The sequence below is a fragment of the Thamnophis elegans genome, chromosome 1 (assembly GCF_009769535.1).
Source record: "Thamnophis elegans isolate rThaEle1 chromosome 1, rThaEle1.pri, whole genome shotgun sequence".
In the NCBI taxonomy this organism is placed as follows: domain Eukaryota; kingdom Metazoa; phylum Chordata; class Lepidosauria; order Squamata; family Colubridae; genus Thamnophis; species Thamnophis elegans.
In genome coordinates, this window is record NC_045541.1 from 37352011 (window position 1) to 37377244 (window position 25234).

Genomic DNA, 25234 nt, shown 5'->3' on the forward strand with positions numbered 1-25234 from the left:
CATGGATACTAAATTTTGTCTTGTATTTTTAAGAGGCTTGTTGAGTCTAATTTATAATCCTCGTATGATGGTTGCCATAAAAATCTATGAATGATGAGTATAGGAAGAGATGTTACAAATGGTAGAAAACAAGGTGAGATTATATAACAGAATTAAAACTTCAATAAACAGGGATGCTGAATTAACACAATCTTTGATATCCTATCCAACCTATCTTGCAATGTCAAACAAGTGGGAAGCAATAACTAAAGGTTAAAAACTCAAGGATCCTCATCAAAAATCAAGATTAGATGATTGTTCTGAGTCATTTCCAACAACTTTGGGAATTGATGAAAGACAACATCGCAAATATTTTTGCCGAACTGGCTTATAAATTGTTATATGGCTTGTTCTCCCCTCAATATTGAAAGCATATTCTTAGCTTAATCAGTCTTTGATTCTCTTGAGGTTTTTCTCATACCCTATTCATTACCGATTTATGCTGAAAAACCAAAATTGGAATTAAATTACCATATAATCATAGAAGGTGCAATTGCCAGATTAATTTGGTTTTAAAATCCCTTTCTTTTAACCTTCAAAAAGGACCAGACCTATTGATTCACCTTTGTCCCTTTTTCCTGCAATACACAAATCAGCACTTTTACCATGTCAGTTATTAATAGTTTTAAATGCTTTTTAAAAAAATATATTCTCTTGACTAAAACTAATTTTAATCTTAACACAACAGTTCTCCCCTCCCAAATAACTACAACCATTTTATTCAACCATTTATATATTTTATTTATATATATATTTATTTCCTAAAACATAAATTGATCCCATTGTTAAGTCAACTTTAAAAAGCACAAATATGCTCTATACAAAGTTTCTCCCATTCAAGCATGTTAAGACTCTGCCTTTCATACAGATATAATTTAGAGCATTTGCATTTAGTACATCTATACATAATATACAAAATTATTCTTATGTCCAGTTTATTTAGGACTCATGAATGGGGCAAATAAAACCTTTGTGGTGTATAAAAATTCAAAGAGCACGTGGTCAGATCCTGAGAATTACTTATTGGGATTATGTACTGACACACTTTTTTTCTTTTGCATACTACATTCATGAAAAAATAGACTATGTCCTATGAAAAAGTTTGAGATATTTTTAGTATGCTAATGAAGCACCATACTTAATATGGTAATGAAGCTATAAAACTAGTACCTTCCAAACAACTATCAGTTGGAAGATTTGTATAACTTTTGGTAAATTAATTAACACTTCAAACTTTAGACAGAACAACAAAACCAGGGCTTTAAATATTGACGATGCGTCAAAGCCCTTTTGATTTAAAATACTTAACATTTAAAATATATACTGCTCCGTATTGTGGCATGTTTCACAGTCATTACTGCACATCTTACCACATATTTTGGAAGTTGTGCATAGCAGCAATTTAAAAAAAGAAAACCTTAAAATGCAAGTCCACAGAATTTAGAAGTTTAAGATTTATATTCCAATGCTGTATTTGCTTCAAGTTACAGGAATCTCTTTTACTTAAAATATGTAATGAATCTAAATATTAATCTCAAATTTAAATCTTGGATTGAAATTTGCAATCAAATGTATTCTTTTGGGTTTTTTTTAAACAGTGGTTTCGCAAGATCTCGAAAGCATCCAACGGGTCTTCAGAGTTTTCATGATGCAGTCTGTCATGCTATGAAGCTTCTCTTGCATTTCAAAGAGTTCGTTCCCTGAATAGTTCCGAAGTCTTTCAGAAGAAAGTTGGTCAGCAAGTAGATTAACCTGAGTCCAAAGGTCTATTGCTGATGACTCACCCGAACTGGAGACCTCGGGTTCACATTGGTCTAAAATGAAAGAAAAGAAAACTGGTTTGTAAAGACATTCTAGGTGAGACCAAATTAAAGCCCATTCAGACACAAATAGTCTGTAACTCTTGTTATAGCAATAGCAATAGCAGTTAGACTTATATACCGCTTCATAGGGCTTTCAGCCCTCTCTAAGCGGTTTACAGAGTCAGCATATCGCCCCCACAGTCTGGGTCCTCATTTCACCCACCTCAGAAGGATGGAAGGCTGAGTCAACCTTGAGCCGGTGAGATTAGAACCGCTGAATTGTAGATAACAGTCAGCTGAAGTGGCCTGCAGTACTGCACCCTAACCACTGCGCCACCTCGGCTCTTTGTTCTTGTGAGTAACTGTGTAACTACAGAAAATCCACCCACTAACTGGAGAGATTTAGCCAGCAGGATAAAGAGATGAAAACTTAGTTTGAAACACTAGCATTTGGGAGCGATTAGCCTTTCTTTTTATGGTCTATCTCACACACTGACACATACTCTGCAAACAGGTCCCACCAGCCAATCACAAAGTTTTATTATTATTATTTGCAGATGAAATGTTACTGTACTTGGGAATAGTCAAAGGTCACGTGTCAAGTGAATATGTGTTAAAAGAAAATGGCAACCAATTTGGCATAACTTGAGTGTCCATATGCTACTTTTCTGAAGTTTTTGACCTTTAGTTCTGCTGTATGCCATGCAAAACTGTTGCAGAATAAAGCAGCATAGAAATACCAACAATAAATGCAGGAATACATATTTAAGCATATATAAGAATCATATAACCAGATTAATTATCTATAAGAAACAGAGTAACAGAATAATAACAAGGATAGTGCCACAAGGTACACGGGCACTTAGTTTCATCTGGCATTCGAATTGCTTAGAACCGTGAAGGCGAACCTATGGCACTTTATGCCCGAAGTGGCAAGCGGAGCTATGCCACCTGGCACGTGCGGCGTCAACCGTTCCTCTTCTGGGTTTCTGGAACACATGCGCACGTGCCGATCAGCAGGCCTTTGTGCATGCGGCGGTGCTGGGAACCCGAAGAGCTGGTCTTCCATTTTCCAGCGTGAGCATGCGCTTCTGGACAGCTAACCAGAAAACTTGCTGGGCGGCATGCATCAGAAACCAGAACTATATTTTTCAGCACGCGCATGCCCCCTGGGCAACTACTCTTCCTGCTCGCTGCCTAGGCGAATGCGCACGAAATGCTCCCTTTTTGACACTTGGTGACGTGCACATGCGCTCCCTTTTTGGTACTCGGCGTCGAAAAGGTTCGCCATCACTGGCTTAGAAGCGTGCTTTCTTACGCTTTATATTAAACATAGCAAAACAGGTTGTATAGGTTTAAGTGATACTTTACCTGCATTTTCATTTGATGAGAAAAATGTGTCATCCATGACATGGATTTCTGATTTCTCTGTATTGTCCAGGCCAGTATTTTCCTCCATTCCACGAGATTTTACCTGCATGTATTAAGGGGGGGGGGGGAGAGAGAGAGAGAGAGAGAGAGGAAGAAATACTGTTTAATCTGATGATGAAAAAGATAAAAGAGTGGTTCCTTGAGTGGGCCGCTGTAAAATCATACAAGCATTTTCTGCATTTGTAGTTCTTCTCAGAACTTTTCCGATGCTTAACAACAATGCTTGGAACCTGATTTCTGTCATACCATACATTTTCCTAAGCCCAGCCTTCACACATATCCTTAGTTCCTGAAATCAAAGTGGCAGTTCCCCAAGTTGACAGGTATGTAGTGGTTAAAGTGCAGTATTGCAAGCAAACTCTGGCCCATAGCCTGGTGTTCAGTCCTGATGGGACTTAAGGTTGACGTAGCTTTCTATCCCTCCAAGGTCAGTAAAATGAGGACCCGGATTGTTGGGAGCAATATGCAAGTAATGCTTCTACATCATAAACCACCCAGAGAATACTCTAAAGCATTATGGAGGCAGTGTATAAGCCTAAATGCTATTGCTATTAACAGAAACAAAAGACAAAAGGCAAAAGGCGTATATTGTGTGAATTCAGAGACCATTAGAAGAGTTGAATTCAGAAATATTACCAGTTTGTCTTCACTCTGGTTCCCAGGTATTTAAGGAGACTACTTGGATTATTATCTGAATACCTGTTAACAGCTCTGTAGAACTCCTTAAAATTGATTAAGCCCATCCAAAATATTTCAGGTAAAGGAATATGATTAAAATAAAATGGCTCACAAACACAGGCTTGAGGGTGAATGTAAGAAGAGGGAAAGGGAAATTAAACAGGATTATGGGATAAAGAACATGGAGTTTAAAATTATTTGATCTTGTGCCATTATCAGGTGGGTGAAAGCACGGGTGAAATCAAGTTACTTTTGCTACCAGTTCATAAATGGGAGTGCACGTGCCACCTCCACACATGCGCAGGACCTTCCGTGCATGCAGAGTGTGAAAAATGGGATGTGATGATTTCTGGCCAGGTGGGTGGAGCCTCCTACCACCACCACTACTGGTTCACCCGAACCGGATAGAACTGGCTGAATTGAACCACTAGGTGGAAATACTTTTTTTTGCTACATAATAATAAACAGCTGAGGGGTATGGAACGTATTCCAAATTTATGTCTTTCACTATATTGCTATTCAGTATAATGAAGGGATGTTAGAAAAACCAGAATCAAAGATGTTCTCCGTACTTTTTTCCCTCCATCCATGAAACTACAAGTTCCAGATTATTTAAATAATTTATTTCTCCCACTGCTCTTCTCTGTGGAGAACCAACTTTTATTAAGGCAACTCTTCCATTTTTGCTTTTTTTACTTTAAAAGTGCAAGTAAGCTTACTTACCTGTTGCTCATGATAACCTTTAAGAACCTTTCTAACATTTAAAACTCTAGGAGAACGGATTGGAAGCGTTTTGATCTCGGCTGCGGTGAGAGAACTCAAGTCACCCACCGTCCTGATATTCTTTGCTCGAATCAGATGCCCTAACCCTCTTGTCCTAAAGGTACATAAAAGAAGGAGTTTTAATTTAATGTACCACGGAAAATATAACCTTACCATCTAAAAAGTTTTTTTAAAATTCAATGCAGGTTCTAACCCAATACAGATTATAAATTTATTTATATATTAAGGTAGCATGTTTTTCCCAATCTCCTTTTATAGGAAACTTTTGCAAAAATAAACAACACTAAATTACTATCCCGAAATGAGAAGTTCAAGGTCACAATAGTTCTGCTCAAACTATATGTCCAAAAAGGGTATATAGTTTGCATATCCTTTTATCTTCTATTTCCAATTTCAAAGAAAATCATCTGGGCTAAAATAATTTTGTATCAATCAGAATGAATTTTAGATTAGGAAATATTCACACTGTACAGAGCAATCTTTTTTTTAAAACCCTCATATGGCACCATTTGAATTTTTTGCTAATATAAACAAGAATGGGACACACTAATTATATACATTTCTATCTATCCAAAATGTATATTCTTCAGCTGTATTTTCAACATGGTACACAACAATATAACTTTACAGAAAAATGAGTGAGTTTAATACACTGAGATTCAATATACTGAAAAAAGTACAACTTTATATTATTATGAACATTTTCATATATATAATTTAACAATTACCCTTAATCTATCAGCAATGTAATGCACCCTTCAAATGTAGATTCCTGTCATCTGGTGCTTGCTCCTTTTATGCAGCTAGTAATTAACTTCAAATGAATATATTATTTTACCTGTTAGGAGCACAGACTAAATAAATAAACACGTCAACTTTTTGAGGACAATGAAAATTCAATGTCTTACCAAGTATTTGAAGTAATCTGAGGCAGAATTATATCAACAGATGCTTTACAGCCCATCAGGGCAGGATAGACACTTTCTGTAGGTACTGGTGATGTTGACTCCTTGCCCATTTCTGTGATCTTAAGTAATACAGAAAATCATGAATTTGGATAAGTTTAAGAACTGAGCATGGGAGAAATTGAGATGAGGTACATAAAAGGGATACAAATCTTACTAAACACTTCTTTGAGCTCTTATATTTATGGCTACGGGTTCCAGGGGACAGAGATCCTTTGGTTGGAGTGGTTATAAGCTGGATAGGAAAAGAGGAAAAAATGCTGCTCAAGATCATAGGAATCATCTATAATCCTGTGATTTATTTTTAAAGTAAAACGATTAAAATGGGGTCCTTTATTTAAGAAAAAGGCCAATTCAACAAGAGCATTCTTTCAGAAGCAGTTAATACTTCTTAAACAAACTAGCTCAGCTAGAAAAAAACAAATGCTCACAATGAAGATTCCTTATTGTTGAAATGACTTAAGGCATCCACAGAATAGGTTAATTCTTCCATTAACTGGAACAGAGAAGGAATATGTCACTAAGCTTTGATTGCTATAGCTGTATAGGTTTCATCTACCAGGCATCGGGTTCCTTCCATGACCAAATTGTAGAAAGAGCAGCTGCACATGAAAATCAATCAAGGATAACAATATAACGGAGTGACCATAATGTCTAATTTAAAAAGCAAGGGATGGATGCCTAAGTCACATCAACAGAAAAGAACCTTCATTCAAATTGACATCCATGTAATAGCAATAGGGAAATCAACACATGTTATGTCTTTTCACACCAACCAGATGTAACTTAAAATTTAATTTCAGAGTCAACATACCCTACATGAAAAAAAATGCCTTTCTGTATATACATAGGTAGTATGTTTGCTTTGCAACTAAAAATTTTCCTGTATTATGTCGTATAGTGTTCTGGAGGTCTTGCATAAAGTAACTGGCCAAATTGGATCTGCAGTAGAAAAACCCTGGTGTATAGAGGGCGGGGATGGTATTTTTGCTAATGCGGAGGATACTCAAAATCCAAGGTATGGCTTTTCTACAGATTAATTTGTTATAAAGCTCCTGCATCACTGATGTTATTTTCTAAGGGAAAAAAAACCTAAGAATAAGCTGGGTAACTACCTTGGCTTGATGACTAGATGAAGATTTAGCACTTCGTGAAGATTGAGAGCCATTATTGCAAGGATGAATTCTAAGTATAGGACTTCGCCGGTCAATGTCATCTGCCAATTCTTCTTGGTAGATTGGATTGGCAAAGGAGACTCTTCGGTTCTGTTCACACATATTGGATAAATTACTATTTAAATACATTTGAAATATCATACAAATGCAAAAGCTACAATTTCATGGCTTGGAAGTTCCTATTGCCTACGTATTGCTTAAAATACAGATGCTTCAAAACCTCCAAAGGAAATCTATAGACATTCTGTTTATAGATCAATGCTTTCATAAAAACAAACAATTAGATTTGGATAATCTATAAAGAAACATAGAAATCTATCACATTAACTTTAAATGTGCTAGTGTGCATCTTTGGTAAAAGCAAATTTATCTAAGTTCCCACAAAGTGGACATGCTCTCCCAGCAAAGTCAAGTAACCTACAAAGGCAAATAAATTAATGTAACCCTGAATATTATGATGAGGTTTTTAAACTGCAATATTAAACATATTTCGTTGAGGAAGCAAAACTTATTGGCAACGTAATAGTACTGCCCATGGTATTGGGCAACTTAAGTGATAGGAAGCAAATAAATAAGAGAGGAATAGTGAATTTCTTCCCTTTTCACATTTCACTGGAATTCAGGTCAAACATTTGAGACCATGGATTTACATTATACTTTGGACAGAAATACTACTGTTTTGTTAACTCATTGAGGTTCTTTCACTTCATAACAAATACGTATGTATTTAAGCTTCACTAAGTGGAATACAGATAGTCCTTGACTGTCCTGTTTAGTGCCATTCAGTTATGATGGTGCTGAAATAGTAAGTTTACAATCAGACCTCAGGGTTTTTTTAAACTGTTGCAGCATCTTGTGATCATTTATACACTTCCAACAAGCAAAGTCAATAGAGAAGCTGGCAGTAAAACTGTAAGTCACAGTCATGTGACATCCCCCTTTATGACCAAAGGTGATTAGTTTAACTATGGAAGTCAACCACATATGTTGTCTCACTTAACAACTGCATTGCTAATTCTAAATATAGTCATTACGTGATGACTACCTGTGGCAAACAAGGGCTATTATAAATTCAGCACATCTTTGCAAACATAAGGATATTGGAATTCAAAAAATTAACTTAAATATTACATTATTAATTGTATCCATTAGAATCTCTAAATAAAGTCCTGACAAAAGTGCAGATGCCAGTAGAAAGAAAAAAAAAGTTATTTATTCATTAACCACAGGGTCAACTGAAGGCATATTTTACATAACCAAACCCACTAAAGAACTAAATTATTTGGGGATGTGACCAATACATTATCATTTAAGTGCCGTTGATACTTCATTTAGGGTCTGTATGAATCACTTCAAACGCCCAACCATCAGGCATAAGAACTGGTTTTTTGAATAAAAAATGTGTAAGTAGGATATAAGTGTTCAAGTGGCTATACAATTACATTAATATAATGTAGCCTATAAACAAACCAAGATATGAAAAGAAAATTCTAGTGTTGATCAAAAGATCTCCCTTCACCCAATAGTCAAGTTTTATTGCTTCAGGCATGCCACATAGACTTTAGTAACTTAAGAATTATGGATTTCAAATATTTCAAAGAAACTAAAAATGTACTTAGGGTTTCAAAAGGAGCTTGTGTAATATGCAAATAATCACAGGTAGAGTGGCCCAAATTGCTTAAAAATACCTTGTTTGCAGGTGATGACGAATCTTCCTCTGGTTCTCTTTTGATGGCTCTTTTTAAAATACTTGTAGAAGGAGAAGCTGATGGGGACCATAGACAGCGAGCCTGTGTCCCAGTGGGACTTCCACTGACCTTGGCTAAAGAAAGAAAATCAAGTTCTTTACATTTTGGTGGAGAATCCAAGGTACTAATTTTGTTCTGCCACATGACTAAGGTTGAAGGTTGACTTGGTGCATTTGCTGCATTATCTTCTGCTCCTTCTTCCTCACTCGTCTCATTTTCCTGCAGCTCTGCTACCTGTGTGGCAGATGTTACCGCAGTCTCTTCTACAGTATTCTGAACGACACTTTCCTCAGGCTGTGCTCCCACAACTTGGATAATTTTGATCTCTGTATCTGTTTCACTTTCCAAATGACCATTTTGGTTACTACAGACTTCCATTCCAGTCTCTGCTTCTGCATCTGGTTCTAAACCCCGATCCTTAGCACTGACTTCTTCTGAATGGGAATCCATTGAACCTGGTTCTAAACCCTGATCCATAACACTTTCTTCTGAATGGGAATCCATTGAACCTGGTTCTAAACCCTGATCCATAACACTTTCTTCTGAATGGGAATCCATTGAACCTGGTTCTAAACCCTGATCCATAACACTTTCTTCTGAATGGGAATCCATTGAACCTGGTTCTAAACCCTGATCCATAACACTTTCTTCTGAATGAGAATCCACTGAACCTGATTCTAAAGGCTGATCCTTAGCACTGACCTCTTCTGAATGAGAATCCATTCGACCTGGTTCTAAAGGCTGATCCATAGCACTGACCTCTTCTGAATGAGAATCCACTGGACCTGGTTCTAAAGGCTGATCCTTAGCACTGAGCATTTCTGAATGAGAATCCACTGAACCTGGTTCTAAAGGCTGATCCTTAGCACTGACCCCTTCTGAATGAGAATCCATTGGACCTGGTTCTAAATCCCGATCCTTAGCCCTAAGCATTTCTGAATGAGAATCCACTGAACCTGGTTCTAAAGGCTGACCCTGAGCACTGAGCATTTCTGATTGAGAATCCATTGATCTGGATTCTGAAATTGTTTCAGAGAAAGGAACATCCGGAATTCCTGCAACTGGCTTGTCATTTTCACTTTGGACACATGCTAATTTTTCCGGTTCAACGTTTGGTGCCTTGTTTCTTGGGACGCCACTGACAGATTTAGCAACATTGCTGGCCTCTTTCCAATCAGCGGCATCCTTAACAAAAGGCAGCGGGGTGCTTGTTGCACAAGGTTCTACGTTCAGCCTCTGTGCAAAATGAATCTCTTCAGCAACAGGAATCAGAGTCAGGGCCACGGTTACTTTACTAAGGTTCTTCCTTGGTTCTTTTAACTTTGGTTCTGGAGTGCTTGCCTTTTTCGGTTCAGAGGACAACTTTTCCACTTGGGGAGACAGCTTTTCATCACAGCATTCGCAGCTCCTGGATTTCCTTGTCCGCTTGCTTCTTTTGTGCTGGCATTCGGACATATCTAGAATTCTCTTGGGTGAAGGTAAGGCACTGACAGCGGTAGCAGAAGCATGATCTTCTGAAATGTCATTTGAATTGATAGGTACCACAGAACTTGTGTCAAGAGCACTAGTTTCCTGACCGTTTTCTAAAACAGGCTCTGAGGTGGATTCCCTCCTGTTAGCAGCCTTTCTCCCTGTATCTGAAGAGGCTCTAGAACGTGTCAGGCCTGCATTTTCTTTAAGATCCACACAGGGACTTAATGGGGGAGTACTTTTGTCTTGCTTTATATCCTTTGTATTATTAGACATCGAAGGCACTTCTGTCTTTCCGCTAGAAGTTATTTTCTGTTTTCCTACTGACCTAGTTTGGATTTCTACTGCAGCTTGTGAAGAAAGCTCTTGACTGTCTGGCTTTGCTTGGTTCCCAGGGGAATCATTTTTTTTCAATTTCCCAGACCTTCTCTTTTTTGCTCCTTCCTCTCTTGTTTCACTGATATCAGATTCAGAGTTTTCCATACTGGCAAGTAATCCTTGTGAAGCTGCTCTTCTTGTATGATACCGTGGAAATACTTTTAGTTTCTCCACAGATGTATCTGGGCCCGATTCTTCAAGGTCAGATGCAGCAGGACTGCGTTCAGATTTCCCAAGACTCATGTCCAACTCTTCCTGGCTGTTCTCTTTAGAGTTTATGTTTTCTGTAGCATTGTTTATAGGCACACATATTGGTGCATCTGCTGCTTTTTCAAGTGTTTCAGCTTTTTCCTTTTGCCCAGAGGTCTCCTTATTTTGTGCCATCTTCTTAGGCATAATCTTTTCATCATCTTTTTCATTGTCCTTCTTTTGTTGATTGTTCTCGTTATCTTGGCTATCTACAGCTCCATCAGTTTCTGCTTTTCGTCTTAAAGAACGTCTTAATGTTTTCTGATTAAGTGAAATGTCAGGACTTTGGTTAACATCGGGCACTACTTCCTCACGAACATCTACCTCTGGAGCTGTATTCTCTTTGTGCTCTAAATTTGGCACCACATTTTCATTTTTAACTATGTCCAGGAGGACTTTACTCTCCATTGTTGTGCTGTCAGCCGCACCAGCACCAGGGATCTGAGACTGATTATCTAGCGAATGTTCTGCTATTTGTGTATCCACCGATACTTCATGCTTATCCTCGCAAGGCGTATCAGAAACCTGATTTTTTTCCTCTTGATCTGATTGTATTTGTTCTGAGGCTTTGTCGCCCAAAGTTTTATTTTGTCTAAGACCGTCATCCGTGTTTTTAGGCTGCAATTTTGGATCAGGAGAATTTTCTTCTTTAATTCTTTTTGCTTTGACACACATCTCTAGAGCATTTAAAAATTCTGAGCGTGTCCTCCTTGTGCCAGGCATAGTTTTTCTTGCTGTGAATTTTACACGACCTTTATTCTCCAGGTTTGGCTTGTCTTTTGAAGAGACATCTGAAACAACTGGGCTTTCGTTCTGGATAAACGGATTTGTTAATGTTACAGTAATATTACTGAAAACTGAAGGACTAAAAGGTCTGCTCTCCACGTCATCAAATTTTTCCAAAGTTACAAACGCCTGCCTTCTGTTCACCACTACCTGTGGTGTTGCTGAAATTATATCACTAGAAGCTGAGGAGTTGCTGCTGCTAGTAGGGGGATTTTCATTCAAAGTGGAATCTAATATTGGTGATTGTATTGGAACACAGATATTCAACTCTTTGTTTTTCAGATCCAAATTCTCTTTCTGAAAGCTATTAGGTTGCTCACTAACAGTAGAAGTAATGTTCTCCAGAGATATATTTGATTTGTAATTTCCAGTTACTCCATGTGGAATGACAAGACTTGTTGCCTCTTTTTTCTGCAATTAAACAATTTGCAAAATTAAATATTATAAGTTTACTGCTTGCATCATTAATATACCACCCTCCTTATAAAATGATTGCATTAAGCATTCTGTGGGATTTCTAGTTTCCCAAACCCTGCATCGACTTAATAAGATTATAACACTGTAACTACTTGAGAAGACATTTGTCTTAGTAATTTTTTTTTCTATTCTGCCTCTAAAAGTGTTTGGTATTACTTTAATAAAATGATCAGAACACAATGGTATTAAAAGTAGTGGCTTGTTTCATTAAAAGATAAACAGCTCAATCAAGAATGAGATGATTTTTTCTCCAATTGAACATCCAAAACCACAGGATTACCAAAAACAATATAAGCAGGCCTAGATAATTTGACATATATCTTACTGCAGGGGTATCAAACTCAAGGCCTGCAGGCCGAACCTGCGGAGTGCTTAAATCTGGCCCACAGGGCCAGCCTGGAAATAGCAAAAGACTGGCGCAATGTGTCTCTGGCAGCCAAAACAGGGCATGACACAGTGCTGCATTCAAAGTAGAAATATACCTGGGGTGTTGATTTGTCCTCTTTCTTCTCATGTTCTTGCTTTACGTCAACTATGATTGGTATTTCCCTACAACAAAGATCATTGGTTAAGATGCACTGAAAACACAAACCCATTTAAAATTTTCTTCTGGTGCTTATTACTTACAAAGACTCCTCCTGGTTTTGAGTGTCCTGGGAAAACAGGACATCTTGAGACACATCCAGATTATTATACATGACAGGAATATCATCCCTGAAAAATTGTACAGAAGTAACATAACATAAACCAAACTTTTATTTCTGCAGAGGATGTTCAAGGAAATTGAACTTTTTCTTTAGACCATCATTTTCAAAACAATTCTAACTGAAAATTCTAGAAAATATCTAGATTCAAAATATCTAGAGAACACTATGTGGAAAAAGGCGTTCTATGGTGAACTCTTCTCTACACACAAGCTTGGTTTAGTAAGCTCCAAGCCTGTTCATTTCAAAACCTCCTTCTAGCATTTCCTGGCCACAAAAGGAGTAAACTTTAAAGTCAAAAGCTGGCTGGCAAAATAGAATGGGTGCTCTTTGACTCCTAAGCTTCAAAACACAGGGAAGATGCAGGCAAAAACTAAGTTAATGTGATGAATATGTTACAAACCTTTTAGTTCTTAGAACTTCTTTTTGGTGTTCTGTCAAGACTCGCTTTTTTGTTTCTACAGGAATGTACACAAAGTCCACAGTATTTTCTTCTTCCAAAGGAATGTTTTTTATATTTGATTTTGTCCCTGATAATTCTAGCTTTATCTTGTATGAGGAAAAAGCATTAAAAGAGAAAAATAGCTCATAAATAACATGGAATCTGTAACTCAGGTATAACACAAAAAAGAAATGATGCCCACCCAGTCTACAGATGAATAGGAGACCTTCTGTTCATGTCTGAGAAGGAGATCAAGTTTGTAAATTATAAATTTAACCACAATTTTAAATGAAGGGCCCCCTATCTAGACTACCATGATATGTCTCTGATACTTCCTGTAACTACTAGAGATACAACTACCAAAACTATAATTTGATTAGTAAACTTCTATGTCTTACCTTTTTAGGTGTAATGTGAAAATCAATACTTTCTTCCTCTGGCTCACCGGTCAGGGCCAGGAATGAGTCCCTTTTTCCATTAGGATTTACTTTTATCCCACTGATGCTTGCACCCCACTGGGAATTCTCTGTCTGTTTTAACATATTTAAGCGTAATTTATTAAAGTAAATTAAAATATCAATAATGTGGCTGAACTAAAGCTATATAAGTTTGTATTTACTCATATCAAAGAGAACTGCTAACAAAATTCCATAATGGAATTGAAAAAAATCAGAACTTACATAATCAGAATATGTAGTACTAGATCCCTCCATTATCTCACAGCTTTCAAAATTAGGCAGTAAGAGTATGAATTTTTGTCTTGTTGTATTTAAAATAGGTCTGCAAGGAAGCATAAAATAGCACAATCAAAAATTGTAGTAATATTTCAAAATGTATTTTTGACAAAATGCTTATAGTTGAACTTTAAAAAGCAGAACTATACTTTTTCTTTAGTAATTCCAAGCATGAGAATATTCCAATTAAAAATGCTACATAATACTGCATTGTTTAACAATGGCAATCACAGCTGGCTTTGTTGTCATCATTAAGTGAGGATTGCAGGTTGTAAGTGAAGAGCTTATGTAACTACAGCTTGTGAGTTCCTGCTGACTTCCAAACAGTCAACATATAAGCTACCAGGAAGTCACAGGTCCTGGGCAGCTTCCAAGCGAGCCAGCCGGCAGATGAGCGCTGTGGAGTGTACCTAGGTAAAGGGATGGCTGCTGAAAAAGCTTTGTGGTGAAGGGGAGGTGCATGGGCGGCTGCTGTGGCATGGCACATGTATAGCCAGGAATACATGCCACGAACGGCATGCAGATAGTTGCTGTGGCGAGACTATGGCCAGGTGCCTGCTGCAGCCTGGTATTCATGTGATCAAGCTGTTCAATTCGGGGATTGGCTGTAGAAATGTACACAATGGAGTACAACATCCAAACTACATAGCAGGACTCCCCAGGATAATAAATATAGGGAACAAGAGTGACTGACAAGAGCAACTTGTGACCCTTGCTGCTGACTTTGCTCCTAAGAAACTGGCAAGGAAGATTGAAAATAGCAATCATGTGATGGTGGGATGCAGTAATTGTTGTAAATCCAAGTTGGTTGCCAAGTGATCACATAACTGTGGGGATCCTAAGATATAGCCAGAACTTCAAGGACTATTGTGAGCTGTTCAGCACTATTGTAACTTTACATGGTCACTGAATCAATATTTGGTTGAAATATTAGAAAAAGTTATTGAAATTGTTTGTACTTGTCTTTTCTTATTTATTTGTTTCTCTCCCTCTCTCTCTCTTTCTTCTTTCTCCCATTTCTCTGAACATTTTTTTCACGTTATATTTTTCTTGATTTGTATTACTTTTTAATTTTTGTATTTTTAAACTTTAATAAAAAATGTATTAATGAAACCAAGATGTCATCCATTCTTCCTATTAGTTTTGGTTCTGGGATGCTCAACTGAATGAAGCAACTGGTAGAAATAATAATGAATTCCTTTGTTCTTGTACTGCCTCTTTGCATGTGACTACAGAAGAATGTGTCATAAATAGAAGGAATGTCTAGATCTAAATTATGTTATGTTACGTGATGCTATGTCTGTTTCCAAGCTACAAAATGTTACAATAGCACAAAAACAAAAGATATCTTACTTTAATTCTTCAGGGTACTCCATTGTGCGCGCTTTTCCAAATGTTGCATTCCAAAACGAAACAGCATGGCTGCATACCAATCTATTCCTATTTGAAAACATTACGCTCAATAACGGAAAAATCTCTCCCAAGACTTCATCGTCAAAGGATCCAGGATAGTGTGTCTGAAAACAAGTAAGGCTGTCTGCCAGTAACTTTTCACACTAAAAGCAAAAATGGGGTAAGAAACATCATTAATTTTTTAAAAATATTTGATGCATTAATCTCATTTGTATTTACATAACAAGCACCTTGCCCTTTCTAATTGATACCCTGTCCGGATTAAATTTATAACAATTAAAATCAAAAACAAGTTATCTACTAAAGGCAATTTGGTTAACAGGGAACTTGGTTGAACTCTGATGGCTTGATGGGCAACCCTGTGCAGTATTATTTATTTTCAAACTATATATGCAATAAGCCTAGGTGGGCTCATTGCACCACCAGTAAAAATAACAATAAAAACACATTGCCTATACATGAAGCAGCATATTTCCCACTATGTCACTATACTGGTTTCCCAATGTTCAGCTCTTCCCCATACTACTCTGATGCCTTCATAAAAATACGGAGATAGTTTGTCATTGCATAAATCTCTGGGATGTTTTCTTGAGTTCTCAGTCTTACTCTATTAGCAGGGAAATAACCAGAGATAGCATCAATGGAACCTCCCAAAACAGAGCTTTGCAAGCATCAAGAAGGCTGTTATGCAGATCCCTACCTACGTATACAGAGTATCTCCTCTAGATTTGAAGAGGTGGTATAAGAGGTGCAGTCCCTGATCTGGCCTTATCACCCATATTTGGAATTGATATAGTATCAATTACCACTGGTAACCAATCCAGCCCTTGAAGGACTAGTAATGATCCTGCCTGTAAACATCTACCTAAACATTTTCTGCTGCATTCTGAACCAACTGCAACTTCTGAAGGTCATTTTAAATGGCAATAACTCTATTTTGACAAAACCCAACCACAATATAGATTAATCAAGGTAAAGGGATGAAAATCCGATACTGCTGTCAGAATAGGTCTCCAATTGCATGCTAGCTAGAAGTGCCACTGCAATCTGCAATACTCTCCCAGCCAAATCTATATTTCTATGGTAAAGTAAATCTGAATTGGGAATACCACTCACAAATGAATAGGTGAGCATCATTTATTTATTACTAAGATTTATAAACTGACTCAACTTCAGGGGCTTTAGGTGATGTACAAAGTCAAGCACAGCACAAAAAGCAATAAAAACTCTAAGCTATATTTCTTTTAAAATTAATTCCAGAACAGCAGCATATTGAACATTGTTACCATTTAAGAATCAGAAAAATAGTTTTTTTCCCCATATATAAAGTACCTTGTTATTGAGTCCAGGACTCAATGGATTAGCCAACTTTGAAGGTTGATTACAAGACCTTGTAGAAAAAAATAATTTGCATGTAAGTATTATTCATCTATAAAGTATAACAACTGCAGTTTGACTATAATCTTAAGCTGAAATACAATAGGTAAGATATTCAGTAGATACTGGTTTAGCCAATACATATATTATAAAGGAAAGAATACACTGAATACATTAAGAAATTATCCAAGTGCTGAGGACCTATTCAACTATGAGAAATATTTTATATTCTGCCTTTTCATCCCAAATGTTGTTCAAGGTATCACCAAAAATGAAGATAAAAACAGAATTACAACACTAAGCAACTCAAGTCAATTAACACCCCCCCTCCCCCCAGCAAACTCATCCCAGGAAAGTAAAGCATATCTTAATGAATAAATGCACTAAATGTTTTTCCATTTTTAAAAAAAGCAAAAGAAAATTCTTTGCTTGCTGCCAGAAGATAACAGAGATAAACCCATCTGGCAGTGAGGCAATGCTCACTCAGAATGCCTTCCTGCATTTCTACCAAATATGTTTCTGACGGCAAAAAGACTGAGAGTGGGGACTCATCTGAAGATGCTAATAATCAAGGTTTGTATGTAAAACCCCAGAGTGCTTTGACAGTCCCACAAAAAACATATTAAGACAGTTTACATCTTTGTTAAGAAAGTTAAAAGTTCTCTGGACTTCTCAGTCAAGAATCTGGCTGAGCCTTCTGAACAATTTTTAAAGGCAGCCCAGCACTTTCAAATGAGATGTAGCTATAGTAAATATAATTATGCCCATATCAACACATATTAAGGAATGATCCAATGCTCTGCAACGCAATTAAACTGAATTTTCAGAGAAGGATTAACATTAATTGGTAGTATTATACATACTTCCAGGCTGTTGCTCAACTCAGAAAATTTTAGCTGCATAATCTCGTAAGTTTTTTAATAGATCAGTTAATGAGCATATGGGTAAAAAAAATGTCTGCAATCAAAAACCCCAAATCTGTTTTAAGATGAAGCTTTTATGTGATAATCACCTCTTTCCTCGATGAAAAATGAGCAATTTTTTCCTTGGTGAAACTTGCATATGCAGTTGTAATAAATGTTTGATTATAAAGCTACTTGGTTCAAGCAATTTAAAAACTGACATTAAAACCTGGTTTAAAATGTGATGTTGTAATTACAGAACTTTAAATTAGGATGCCACCAATAAAGTATATCTAGAAAGTCAAGACCTGAAGTAGTAGTCAAAGGGTTTTCCATGGTTATGATTATAGGACTGCCCATAAATCAATGTCACCTGTTAGGAACCACAGAGATGCATTTTCTCTGGAATGATCTTTCACTAACGTGGTCCTTCAGGTCTTCCAAAGGTGCATCTATCACCTTGTCCCCCCCTCAACCACCCATCTCTAATCTGCTTTTGTCCTCTTTTAATTTGCAGTCATATGCAATAACCTTCCATAATTACTTCAAATTACTTGAGAATTTCATCAGAATAGTATCAATGTGCAACTGCTACATCAGTGAAACCCAACTCTATAATGTACATATACTTACTGTATTTTTTCATATAATGCTGCAAAAGGTTTTGCAATAAATCTCAAGACCGGTCTGAGCATAGAAGGCAAAGAGACGCGGCCAATGATATTGTGAAGAATACCAACAATCATAAAACCAAGAGGAGCGAATGGTTCACAGTCAAATTCCTCGGATATAAGCATCTGAAGAGAGTTCATCAGTATTATCAGAAGTTTAATTAAAGAAGACATCTTGCCAAGGGGATTCTTTTCCCTTCTCGCCCACTCCACTAGATTCTGTGGAGCTGAAGAACAATTTAACATTAATTTTGCTTGAAACATAAAAATTTAATAGCATTTTAAAATGAAAAGTGATTTAGTTTCAACCATCCTTCATACACACTAGTTGCAATATGACTTGTGGAAGGCAAAAGGTCATGTTTCTCTGTAACCATGTTCTAAAGCCTAGACTGTTGTTATTAAAAGCAGTGGGACAGAAGATGATGAGCAACGGGACGGTGGGAATAGAACAAAAGGTACTGTATTTATGACAGTTGCAGCATCCTGGGGTCATGGGGTTGCCAGTTGTGACCTTTCCAGCTAGTTTCCAACAAGCAAAGTCAATTGGAGAATTTGGATTTTGGCAAAAAGGGCACAAAATTGGTACATAGCCATGTGATGATTTAATAACCGCATTGCTTAATGACAGATGTTTTGACTGTAAATGTGGTTATAAGATTGTTGAAGACTATGTGTATTAGGAGAGGTGAACAAAAAAAATAAAAGGAAGAAAAATAGAGCTAGGCCATTCAATAATGCAACATTTCATATTAGCAAATCTTACGTTTATGTGCTAATGGAAATTTTACATCATAAGGTGCAAAATTGATGCATTCAACCATGACTGCTGTAATATGAGAGAGCCCATCCAACATGGATTGATTCTGAAATAGAAATAAAACAGACTTGTCAAGACAGCATAGAAAGGAACAAAGAAATATATGTGTACTAGGATAAAGGAACCTCCACTTACTAGATGTTCTTCATCTTTTAATCCAGATATTATTTTGGCACAGAGTTCCTCACAGCATACGTTATCATCTGCTGTTGGTACTAGTAATGTACAACGGGCAAATGCTTTATATAGTTCTGACCAAGAACGCAGTAGTTTTTTCATGGTAAACTGTAGCAAAGCAAATTACATTTTAACAAACTTTAGATTCTAAATGACAAGTACTACTCTAGATCAGTGGTGGATTACGGGTGTACCGGTGTCTGCTGGGAGCACCAGGTACCATTCCAGTATGGTGCTCCGGAGGGCCCACCCGCCCTCCTTACCGGTATTTGACCCAACTGGGCAATTTGTGCATGCACACTGAGCGTACGGAGCCTGCGCAACATAACCCACCACTGGGGTTAACCTTAACCCACCACTCTCTATAGATATTCAAAGTTTCCTACCTCTGGAAATTCAGAAGATGAAAATATACAGTTTACTGGTAGCAACAGTGCACAGTAAATTGCATTGAAATTGTGCTCCAAAGCATCCCCTTGATTTACTTCATTCGTCTAAGGAAAAAAAAAGTAGCCCAAATTGAAAAATCCTCTAAATTTTTAACATTTAAAGCATTTAAAACATTGTGCAAGTACTCCTGTACTTAGAACAGTTCATTTAATGACATTCGAAGTGGCTTATGAACATTTTTCACACTTATGACCATTGCAGCATCCCCATGGTCGCATGATTTACATTTGGATTCTTGCAAACTGGTTCATATTTATGACACTGGCAGTGTCCCGGGGTCACATGATCTTCTTTTGTCACCTGGACAAGCAAAGTCTACAGGGAAGCCAGATTCACTGAACAACTGTGTTACTAATTTGGCAATTGCAGTGATTCACTTAACAAATGTGGCAAAAGTCATAAAATGGGGCAAAACACACTTAACAAATTTCTCACTGAGCAACATCAATTCTGGGCTCAATTCTGGGCGTAAGTCAAGGACTACCTGTATCTAGGTTGACACATGAACTATTTACATATTTAAGACACACTGAAACCTTAATATTCTTGTTTATTTTTAAAATCTAATTCTGGATTTTTAAAAATTTCTGTAGTAATATTTATATCTCTCTATATAATTGATACTTAACTAGACAATCTAGTTCACTATACCTGTTTAATGCATTCAATTAATGGGTTAACTATAATACTCCACATTCGCCACACATATTCCTTATTTTCGAAGTGCAGGGCACTTTCGCTCACAATTGTGAGTACAGACTGAGTAAAAGCCAGAGGAGACGCAGGGCCAGACAAAGTACATTCCACAAGAGTTTCGTAGTTTAAAAAGAATCTAGTTAACAAAAAGAAAAAAGTAATTAGAATCAAAATTAAAGAGATGTATTTTAGCAACTAGATATCCAGTTGGACATTTTTTTTTAAATGTTCAAAAGTACCTACCTTTTATTTTCAACTCCAAATTTAAGAAGATCTTCACAGAATAAAAGCTGAACCAGGAACAGTGCTGGAGTTCCCTGTCAAGAAAAGAAAACCTAAGAATTCAGGCAGTTAAGTCTATTATTCATTGGAGTAATGTAAAGTCTATTCTGCTTTACCAACTCTGTTCACCACCATCAACATTTTCATCATGACCCATTTTTGTTTCACAATTGTCAACCAACATACTTTTATTAAATAATTCAAGCCCTAGATATTACCTTGACATTCTAAAGGTTTACCATGTGACCAGGCATTCTTCCTAGCATCTTGGCTGGCAGAATTATGTAAATTCAACTGCCAAATCTTTAGATCTTCCTGCTTTTAATTAATGTGAATTGCGTCTAAATTCATATTGCCTTTAAAAAAAATATTCACCTTCTTTCATGATTTATGAAAGTTTGTACATACTCTCCACTGAATGCTATTTGAGCTTCATGGGATCCTATTGATATTTAAAGGGAATCTAAGCGACAAAATAACAAAAAAATGTGGTGCCTGTTTTGTAAGTAGTCCAATGTGAAATATGTAAGAGAATATAATTACTTCCTTTGAATTATGAACTGCTATAGTATACAGAAGGATGGAGTCAAGTGTTGGAATTAGATACTCCTTTCCTTATGGATATAAAATTGAAAGTATTTTTGTTTACATGGATTATTTGCTGAATTTAAATGACAAGTGCATTTCTATACAGGAAAAAATAATGAAAAATCATTCCTGTTTTTTGAACAGTACGAAAACTAAACTGGCTTGCTGTCACACTGACATGTTAATCTTTATCTAACTTGGGAATGTCTCAGTTTCCACTCACTGTCTTAAGACTTAAGCAGATGGACATGACATTCTGACTCATCAGCTTTTGATTTCTGCTTTAGGAGAGGGTCACCTTAACCAACATGTAGAAATTCCATTCTTGTAATAGGAATTTAGGGTCTAGTAGGATTAAGGGAACCACTTATAAATATCTGTGACTGGTATCCTACCAGTTGTATCTCTTATAGGAAACAAAGCATGTGGTATACCATGCTTTGTGTATCTAATCTGAGCAGTATCACACATCATATGTACTGTACTTACATTCAGAAGATCCATGTCAGCAATCTGATAGGCTGGCGATCCTAATACTTTTGGAGGCAATTCTTTAATAGCCACTTCTAACAAGGGCTAAAATAGGAAACAAAGTATTTCATTTAACAGGTAACGAAGTAAAATAATTGGTATCTATATTATGATTTTAAAAAATGAAAAAATATCAAGATTATTCAAAATAGCACTCTGCTGCAAAGGAAATAAGCACTATTTATAGCATATATCCTATCATACAAATATGACTTATCCAAAGTATTTTGCTGTATATGTGTACACATAATAGCAAAATTTGCCCTTAAGCCCTAATAAATGATTAAAATGCTGAAATCACTTTTAGAAGAATATAAACCAATAAAGGAGACTATTGGTAGCTCAGGGTTGGAATGAGTGGATACTTGGTGCTTTCATAAGCACTAATGATGTTACCTAACTTGGGTAATGAGACCGTGAAGAAATCAACACTTACCAATGAGTTTAATACTGGCAATTCTTTTGACAAAATAATGTTTTTTAAAGTCTGCAGCAACATAGTTAACACTTCTGAATGTTGTCGATCTCTTTTGTTGCCTAGAAATAAATTATGCATGTGGTGGTCAATCAATCTTATAATACTAGACACAGTAACAGGCTTCATACATTAATTGCATTTTGCGCAAATCACTTCTAAATAAAGAAGTTTAACTGCAAACTGTGTTCAAACAGTAGCATGATATGGTTATGGTACACCAATTTATTTAGATAGATATAAGTGTAAATAAATAAATTCAGTATCTTTTCACTTTCATAAGGTCTCTGTACAGCTGAATCATATAAACAATTATTACCTGAATCAATTGCAGCTTTCACAAAACCAACTAATTCTCTCCATATAGCAGTGAGCATAAAATCTGCAAGGCATGATTTAAACAAAAGGAAAATCAAGTGAAAAATCAGTTAAGTAGATTTATATTAAATAAACATGGAACAGGTACCTGAAAGATGCTGACTACTGCACTATATGAAGCCTTTTTTTTAAAGAAAAAATGCCCACTAAAGAATTTTTCTGTGAGAAGACAAAAGCTACAAGCAACTTGGTGGGTTGTTAACATCCAAATCACCATGGCAGTCATTTCCTCCCTTTTAAAGGTCAGCAATAGAGTTTCTGGGGCTTATCTTGTCCTGAAGGAGACAAGGAACTAATTCAATTCATTTTTCAGGAATGGTAAGCAGCAAAGAAGAAAAAATGGAATAAGTCTGCAAGGAATAACCAAAGACACAAAATCCAGTGCCAATGGAGTACAGACAGTAAAATGCTCAATTCTACTTATTGGGGCAATTAAAATGAATTATGATCACCAATTTTCCCCATCTTTTTATGATATGCCTCTTTTCTACTTTAAACCTGATAGCAAGAACTAGCTAATTGATTTAATTTGTATTTATTGAGTTATATTTATATAGCATTCCTATAGTTAATGCCTTTTGTCTTTAGAGTTGAAGATACCTGCTTACAATAAATATCTAACCTGCACATAAAGTCCTTACCAGAAACATCTTTTCCAATTGCAATGAAACCATCCTGAGCTGCATTTATAAAAACACTGGCATATTTGCAGAAGAACGAAGGACTGGTAATTACTGGGTACTGAAGAGGTTCTATATAAGGAGACAGTAAAGAACTTCTATCACTGACAAATCAGCAGTTTTAAAAAATAAAACTAAGGCTACAGTATTTTACCTTGTTACAAAAGTTATTTTAACAAATAGTTACCTAAACTAAGCACAATATTATTTTCCTTGGCAAAAGTCAATACTTCTGGTCCCATAAAGAAGTGAAGTAGCATTTCAATTCCTAGAAGCTGAATAGATGGAATAACAGCTCCTTCATTGCTAGAATTCAAAGTCATCCTTGGATTGGCAACATTTCCAAAAGGGAAAACCCCTGAAATAAAAAAAACACATTTTTTTCTCTCACTTCTAGCAAAGAAAATGATTCATATGGGGTCGAGGGGGGGAGGACACAAAATCCCACCTGAATAGGATTAGCTTGAAGAGCTGGCTAACGGAAATGAGGTTGAAGATCTGATTATGTCTCATGCTTCTAACAATTGTACTTCAAAGCTAGCCAGCATATTTTATTTAGAAAGTTTCCCTGAACGTATATGACATTATCTTCCATTAATGGTCCTATGCTTAAACTACAGCTACACAATTCTAAACTGCAGTGCTCGTTAATAATATTACCTTAACAAAGTTTACTTTCAGGAATGGCAAAGAGCAAGGAGTGTCTACTCAAAATGTGCTAGTATGCAGGACAAATGCCTTGGGACAGACTAGGAGTGTGAAAAAATGGAAAAATGATTTTTTCCTTTTAAGCTAACATATTTTGTGGGCTGTATGAACCATTTCAGGTCAGTGGTACAATTGGGCAGAATTGAGATGGCCCTCTTCCTCTCCCTCCACAATGCCATATCCCACCAGTGTGGTCACCACCTCCCAACCTTCCAGGGCTTCCCCTCCCTCCCCTCAGCTGCCAATGTGCTTGTACCTGCTACCTTCATACCTGATTTTCGTGAACAACCTGGAATAGCTATATTCTGATTAGAAATTAACCGTGATGAATTTTCTTGTAGCAGAGAGGCATCAAGGCTTAAAGTGTTCTGAATTAATGGTACACAAACCTAAAAAAGAAACACTGAAGCATAAGCCCCAAAATAAAATAAATGGGCAGATCAGATCTGAATAATTTATTCTAGCAATAAACAAGAGATATTTACTGCACACAGATATTATTTATTAAATAGGACAATGCATACAAGACCACAACAATATGTCAGCTATTGCATAGAAATGTAAATGTAAGAGTCTTTCAGAATCCCATTTTAACTAATGCTCAATATTAGTTTAACAACAAACATTAAATTACCTGTTCAAAGTGGACTGGAAGCTGAGATCCAAGCCTCATTAATAAATACCACCAAACTTCAAGCTTGGTCAGTGCCAAAGTTTCAGTTCTCACATGAATAGAGGTCAGTGGCTGCATTAGCAATTTTAGCCTTTTTGCACTACATAATATATCTTGGAAAACAGAAATTGAAAATATTATTATATTGAATAGAAAGAGAAGCAAAGTTTAATCCTTCTTGCCTCAGTGGGTTGCTATGAATTGAAAATGGATTTGTGTAACAAATATCGCACCCCCTTTAAAAAATACTTTTTATTGAAGATTTTAACAATTCTAAAAGGTAACCCAAACTATTATCAGCAAGAAAAAAATAAAAATAAAAATATAAAATGAAAGGAAAGGAAAAAGGAAAACCAACAGAAAAACAAGAAATGCAAATAAGCCACTCTTTTTCTATGGGTGTTTCAGAAATATAATTATTCTCTTACACTTGTGTAATGATAGCATTAGCACTTTGACTTATATTCTGCTTCATAATGCTTTACAGCATTCTCTGAGCAGTTTACAATGTCAGCGTATTAGCCCGCATTAATATGGTTCCTCATTTTACTG

At 36.4% G+C, this 25234-nt stretch overlaps 1 protein-coding gene across 2 annotated transcripts in view; it reads right to left on the minus strand.

Annotated features, from left to right (window-relative positions):
- Positions 1-759: 759 nt before the first annotated feature.
- Positions 760-25234, minus strand: part of RIF1 (replication timing regulatory factor 1) — a 36189-nt gene continuing 11714 nt past the window's right edge. The window contains exons 9-35 of one of the 2 annotated variants that reach the window (XM_032216021.1): positions 24644-24795; positions 24281-24398; positions 23489-23659; positions 23263-23373; positions 22563-22625; positions 22205-22305; positions 21727-21813; positions 20611-20684; positions 20323-20503; positions 19608-19715; positions 19180-19329; positions 18991-19090; positions 18187-18451; positions 16607-16664; positions 15215-15417; positions 13808-13907; positions 13526-13657; positions 13089-13234; positions 12609-12695; positions 12464-12530; positions 8562-11915; positions 6814-6963; positions 5856-5933; positions 5642-5760; positions 4674-4827; positions 3213-3315; positions 760-1853 (exon numbers count right to left, since the gene is read on the minus strand). In XM_032216021.1, the coding sequence (XP_032071912.1) occupies positions 1630-1853; positions 3213-3315; positions 4674-4827; positions 5642-5760; positions 5856-5933; positions 6814-6963; positions 8562-11915; positions 12464-12530; positions 12609-12695; positions 13089-13234; positions 13526-13657; positions 13808-13907; positions 15215-15417; positions 16607-16664; positions 18187-18451; positions 18991-19090; positions 19180-19329; positions 19608-19715; positions 20323-20503; positions 20611-20684; positions 21727-21813; positions 22205-22305; positions 22563-22625; positions 23263-23373; positions 23489-23659; positions 24281-24398; positions 24644-24795 (6656 nt within the window). In that variant the 3' untranslated portion in view covers positions 760-1629. The remainder of the gene's footprint in view (positions 1854-3212; positions 3316-4673; positions 4828-5641; positions 5761-5855; positions 5934-6813; positions 6964-8561; positions 11916-12463; positions 12531-12608; positions 12696-13088; positions 13235-13525; positions 13658-13807; positions 13908-15214; positions 15418-16606; positions 16665-18186; positions 18452-18990; positions 19091-19179; positions 19330-19607; positions 19716-20322; positions 20504-20610; positions 20685-21726; positions 21814-22204; positions 22306-22562; positions 22626-23262; positions 23374-23488; positions 23660-24280; positions 24399-24643; positions 24796-25234) is intronic. The other variant, XM_032216029.1, reaches the window with a different exon arrangement.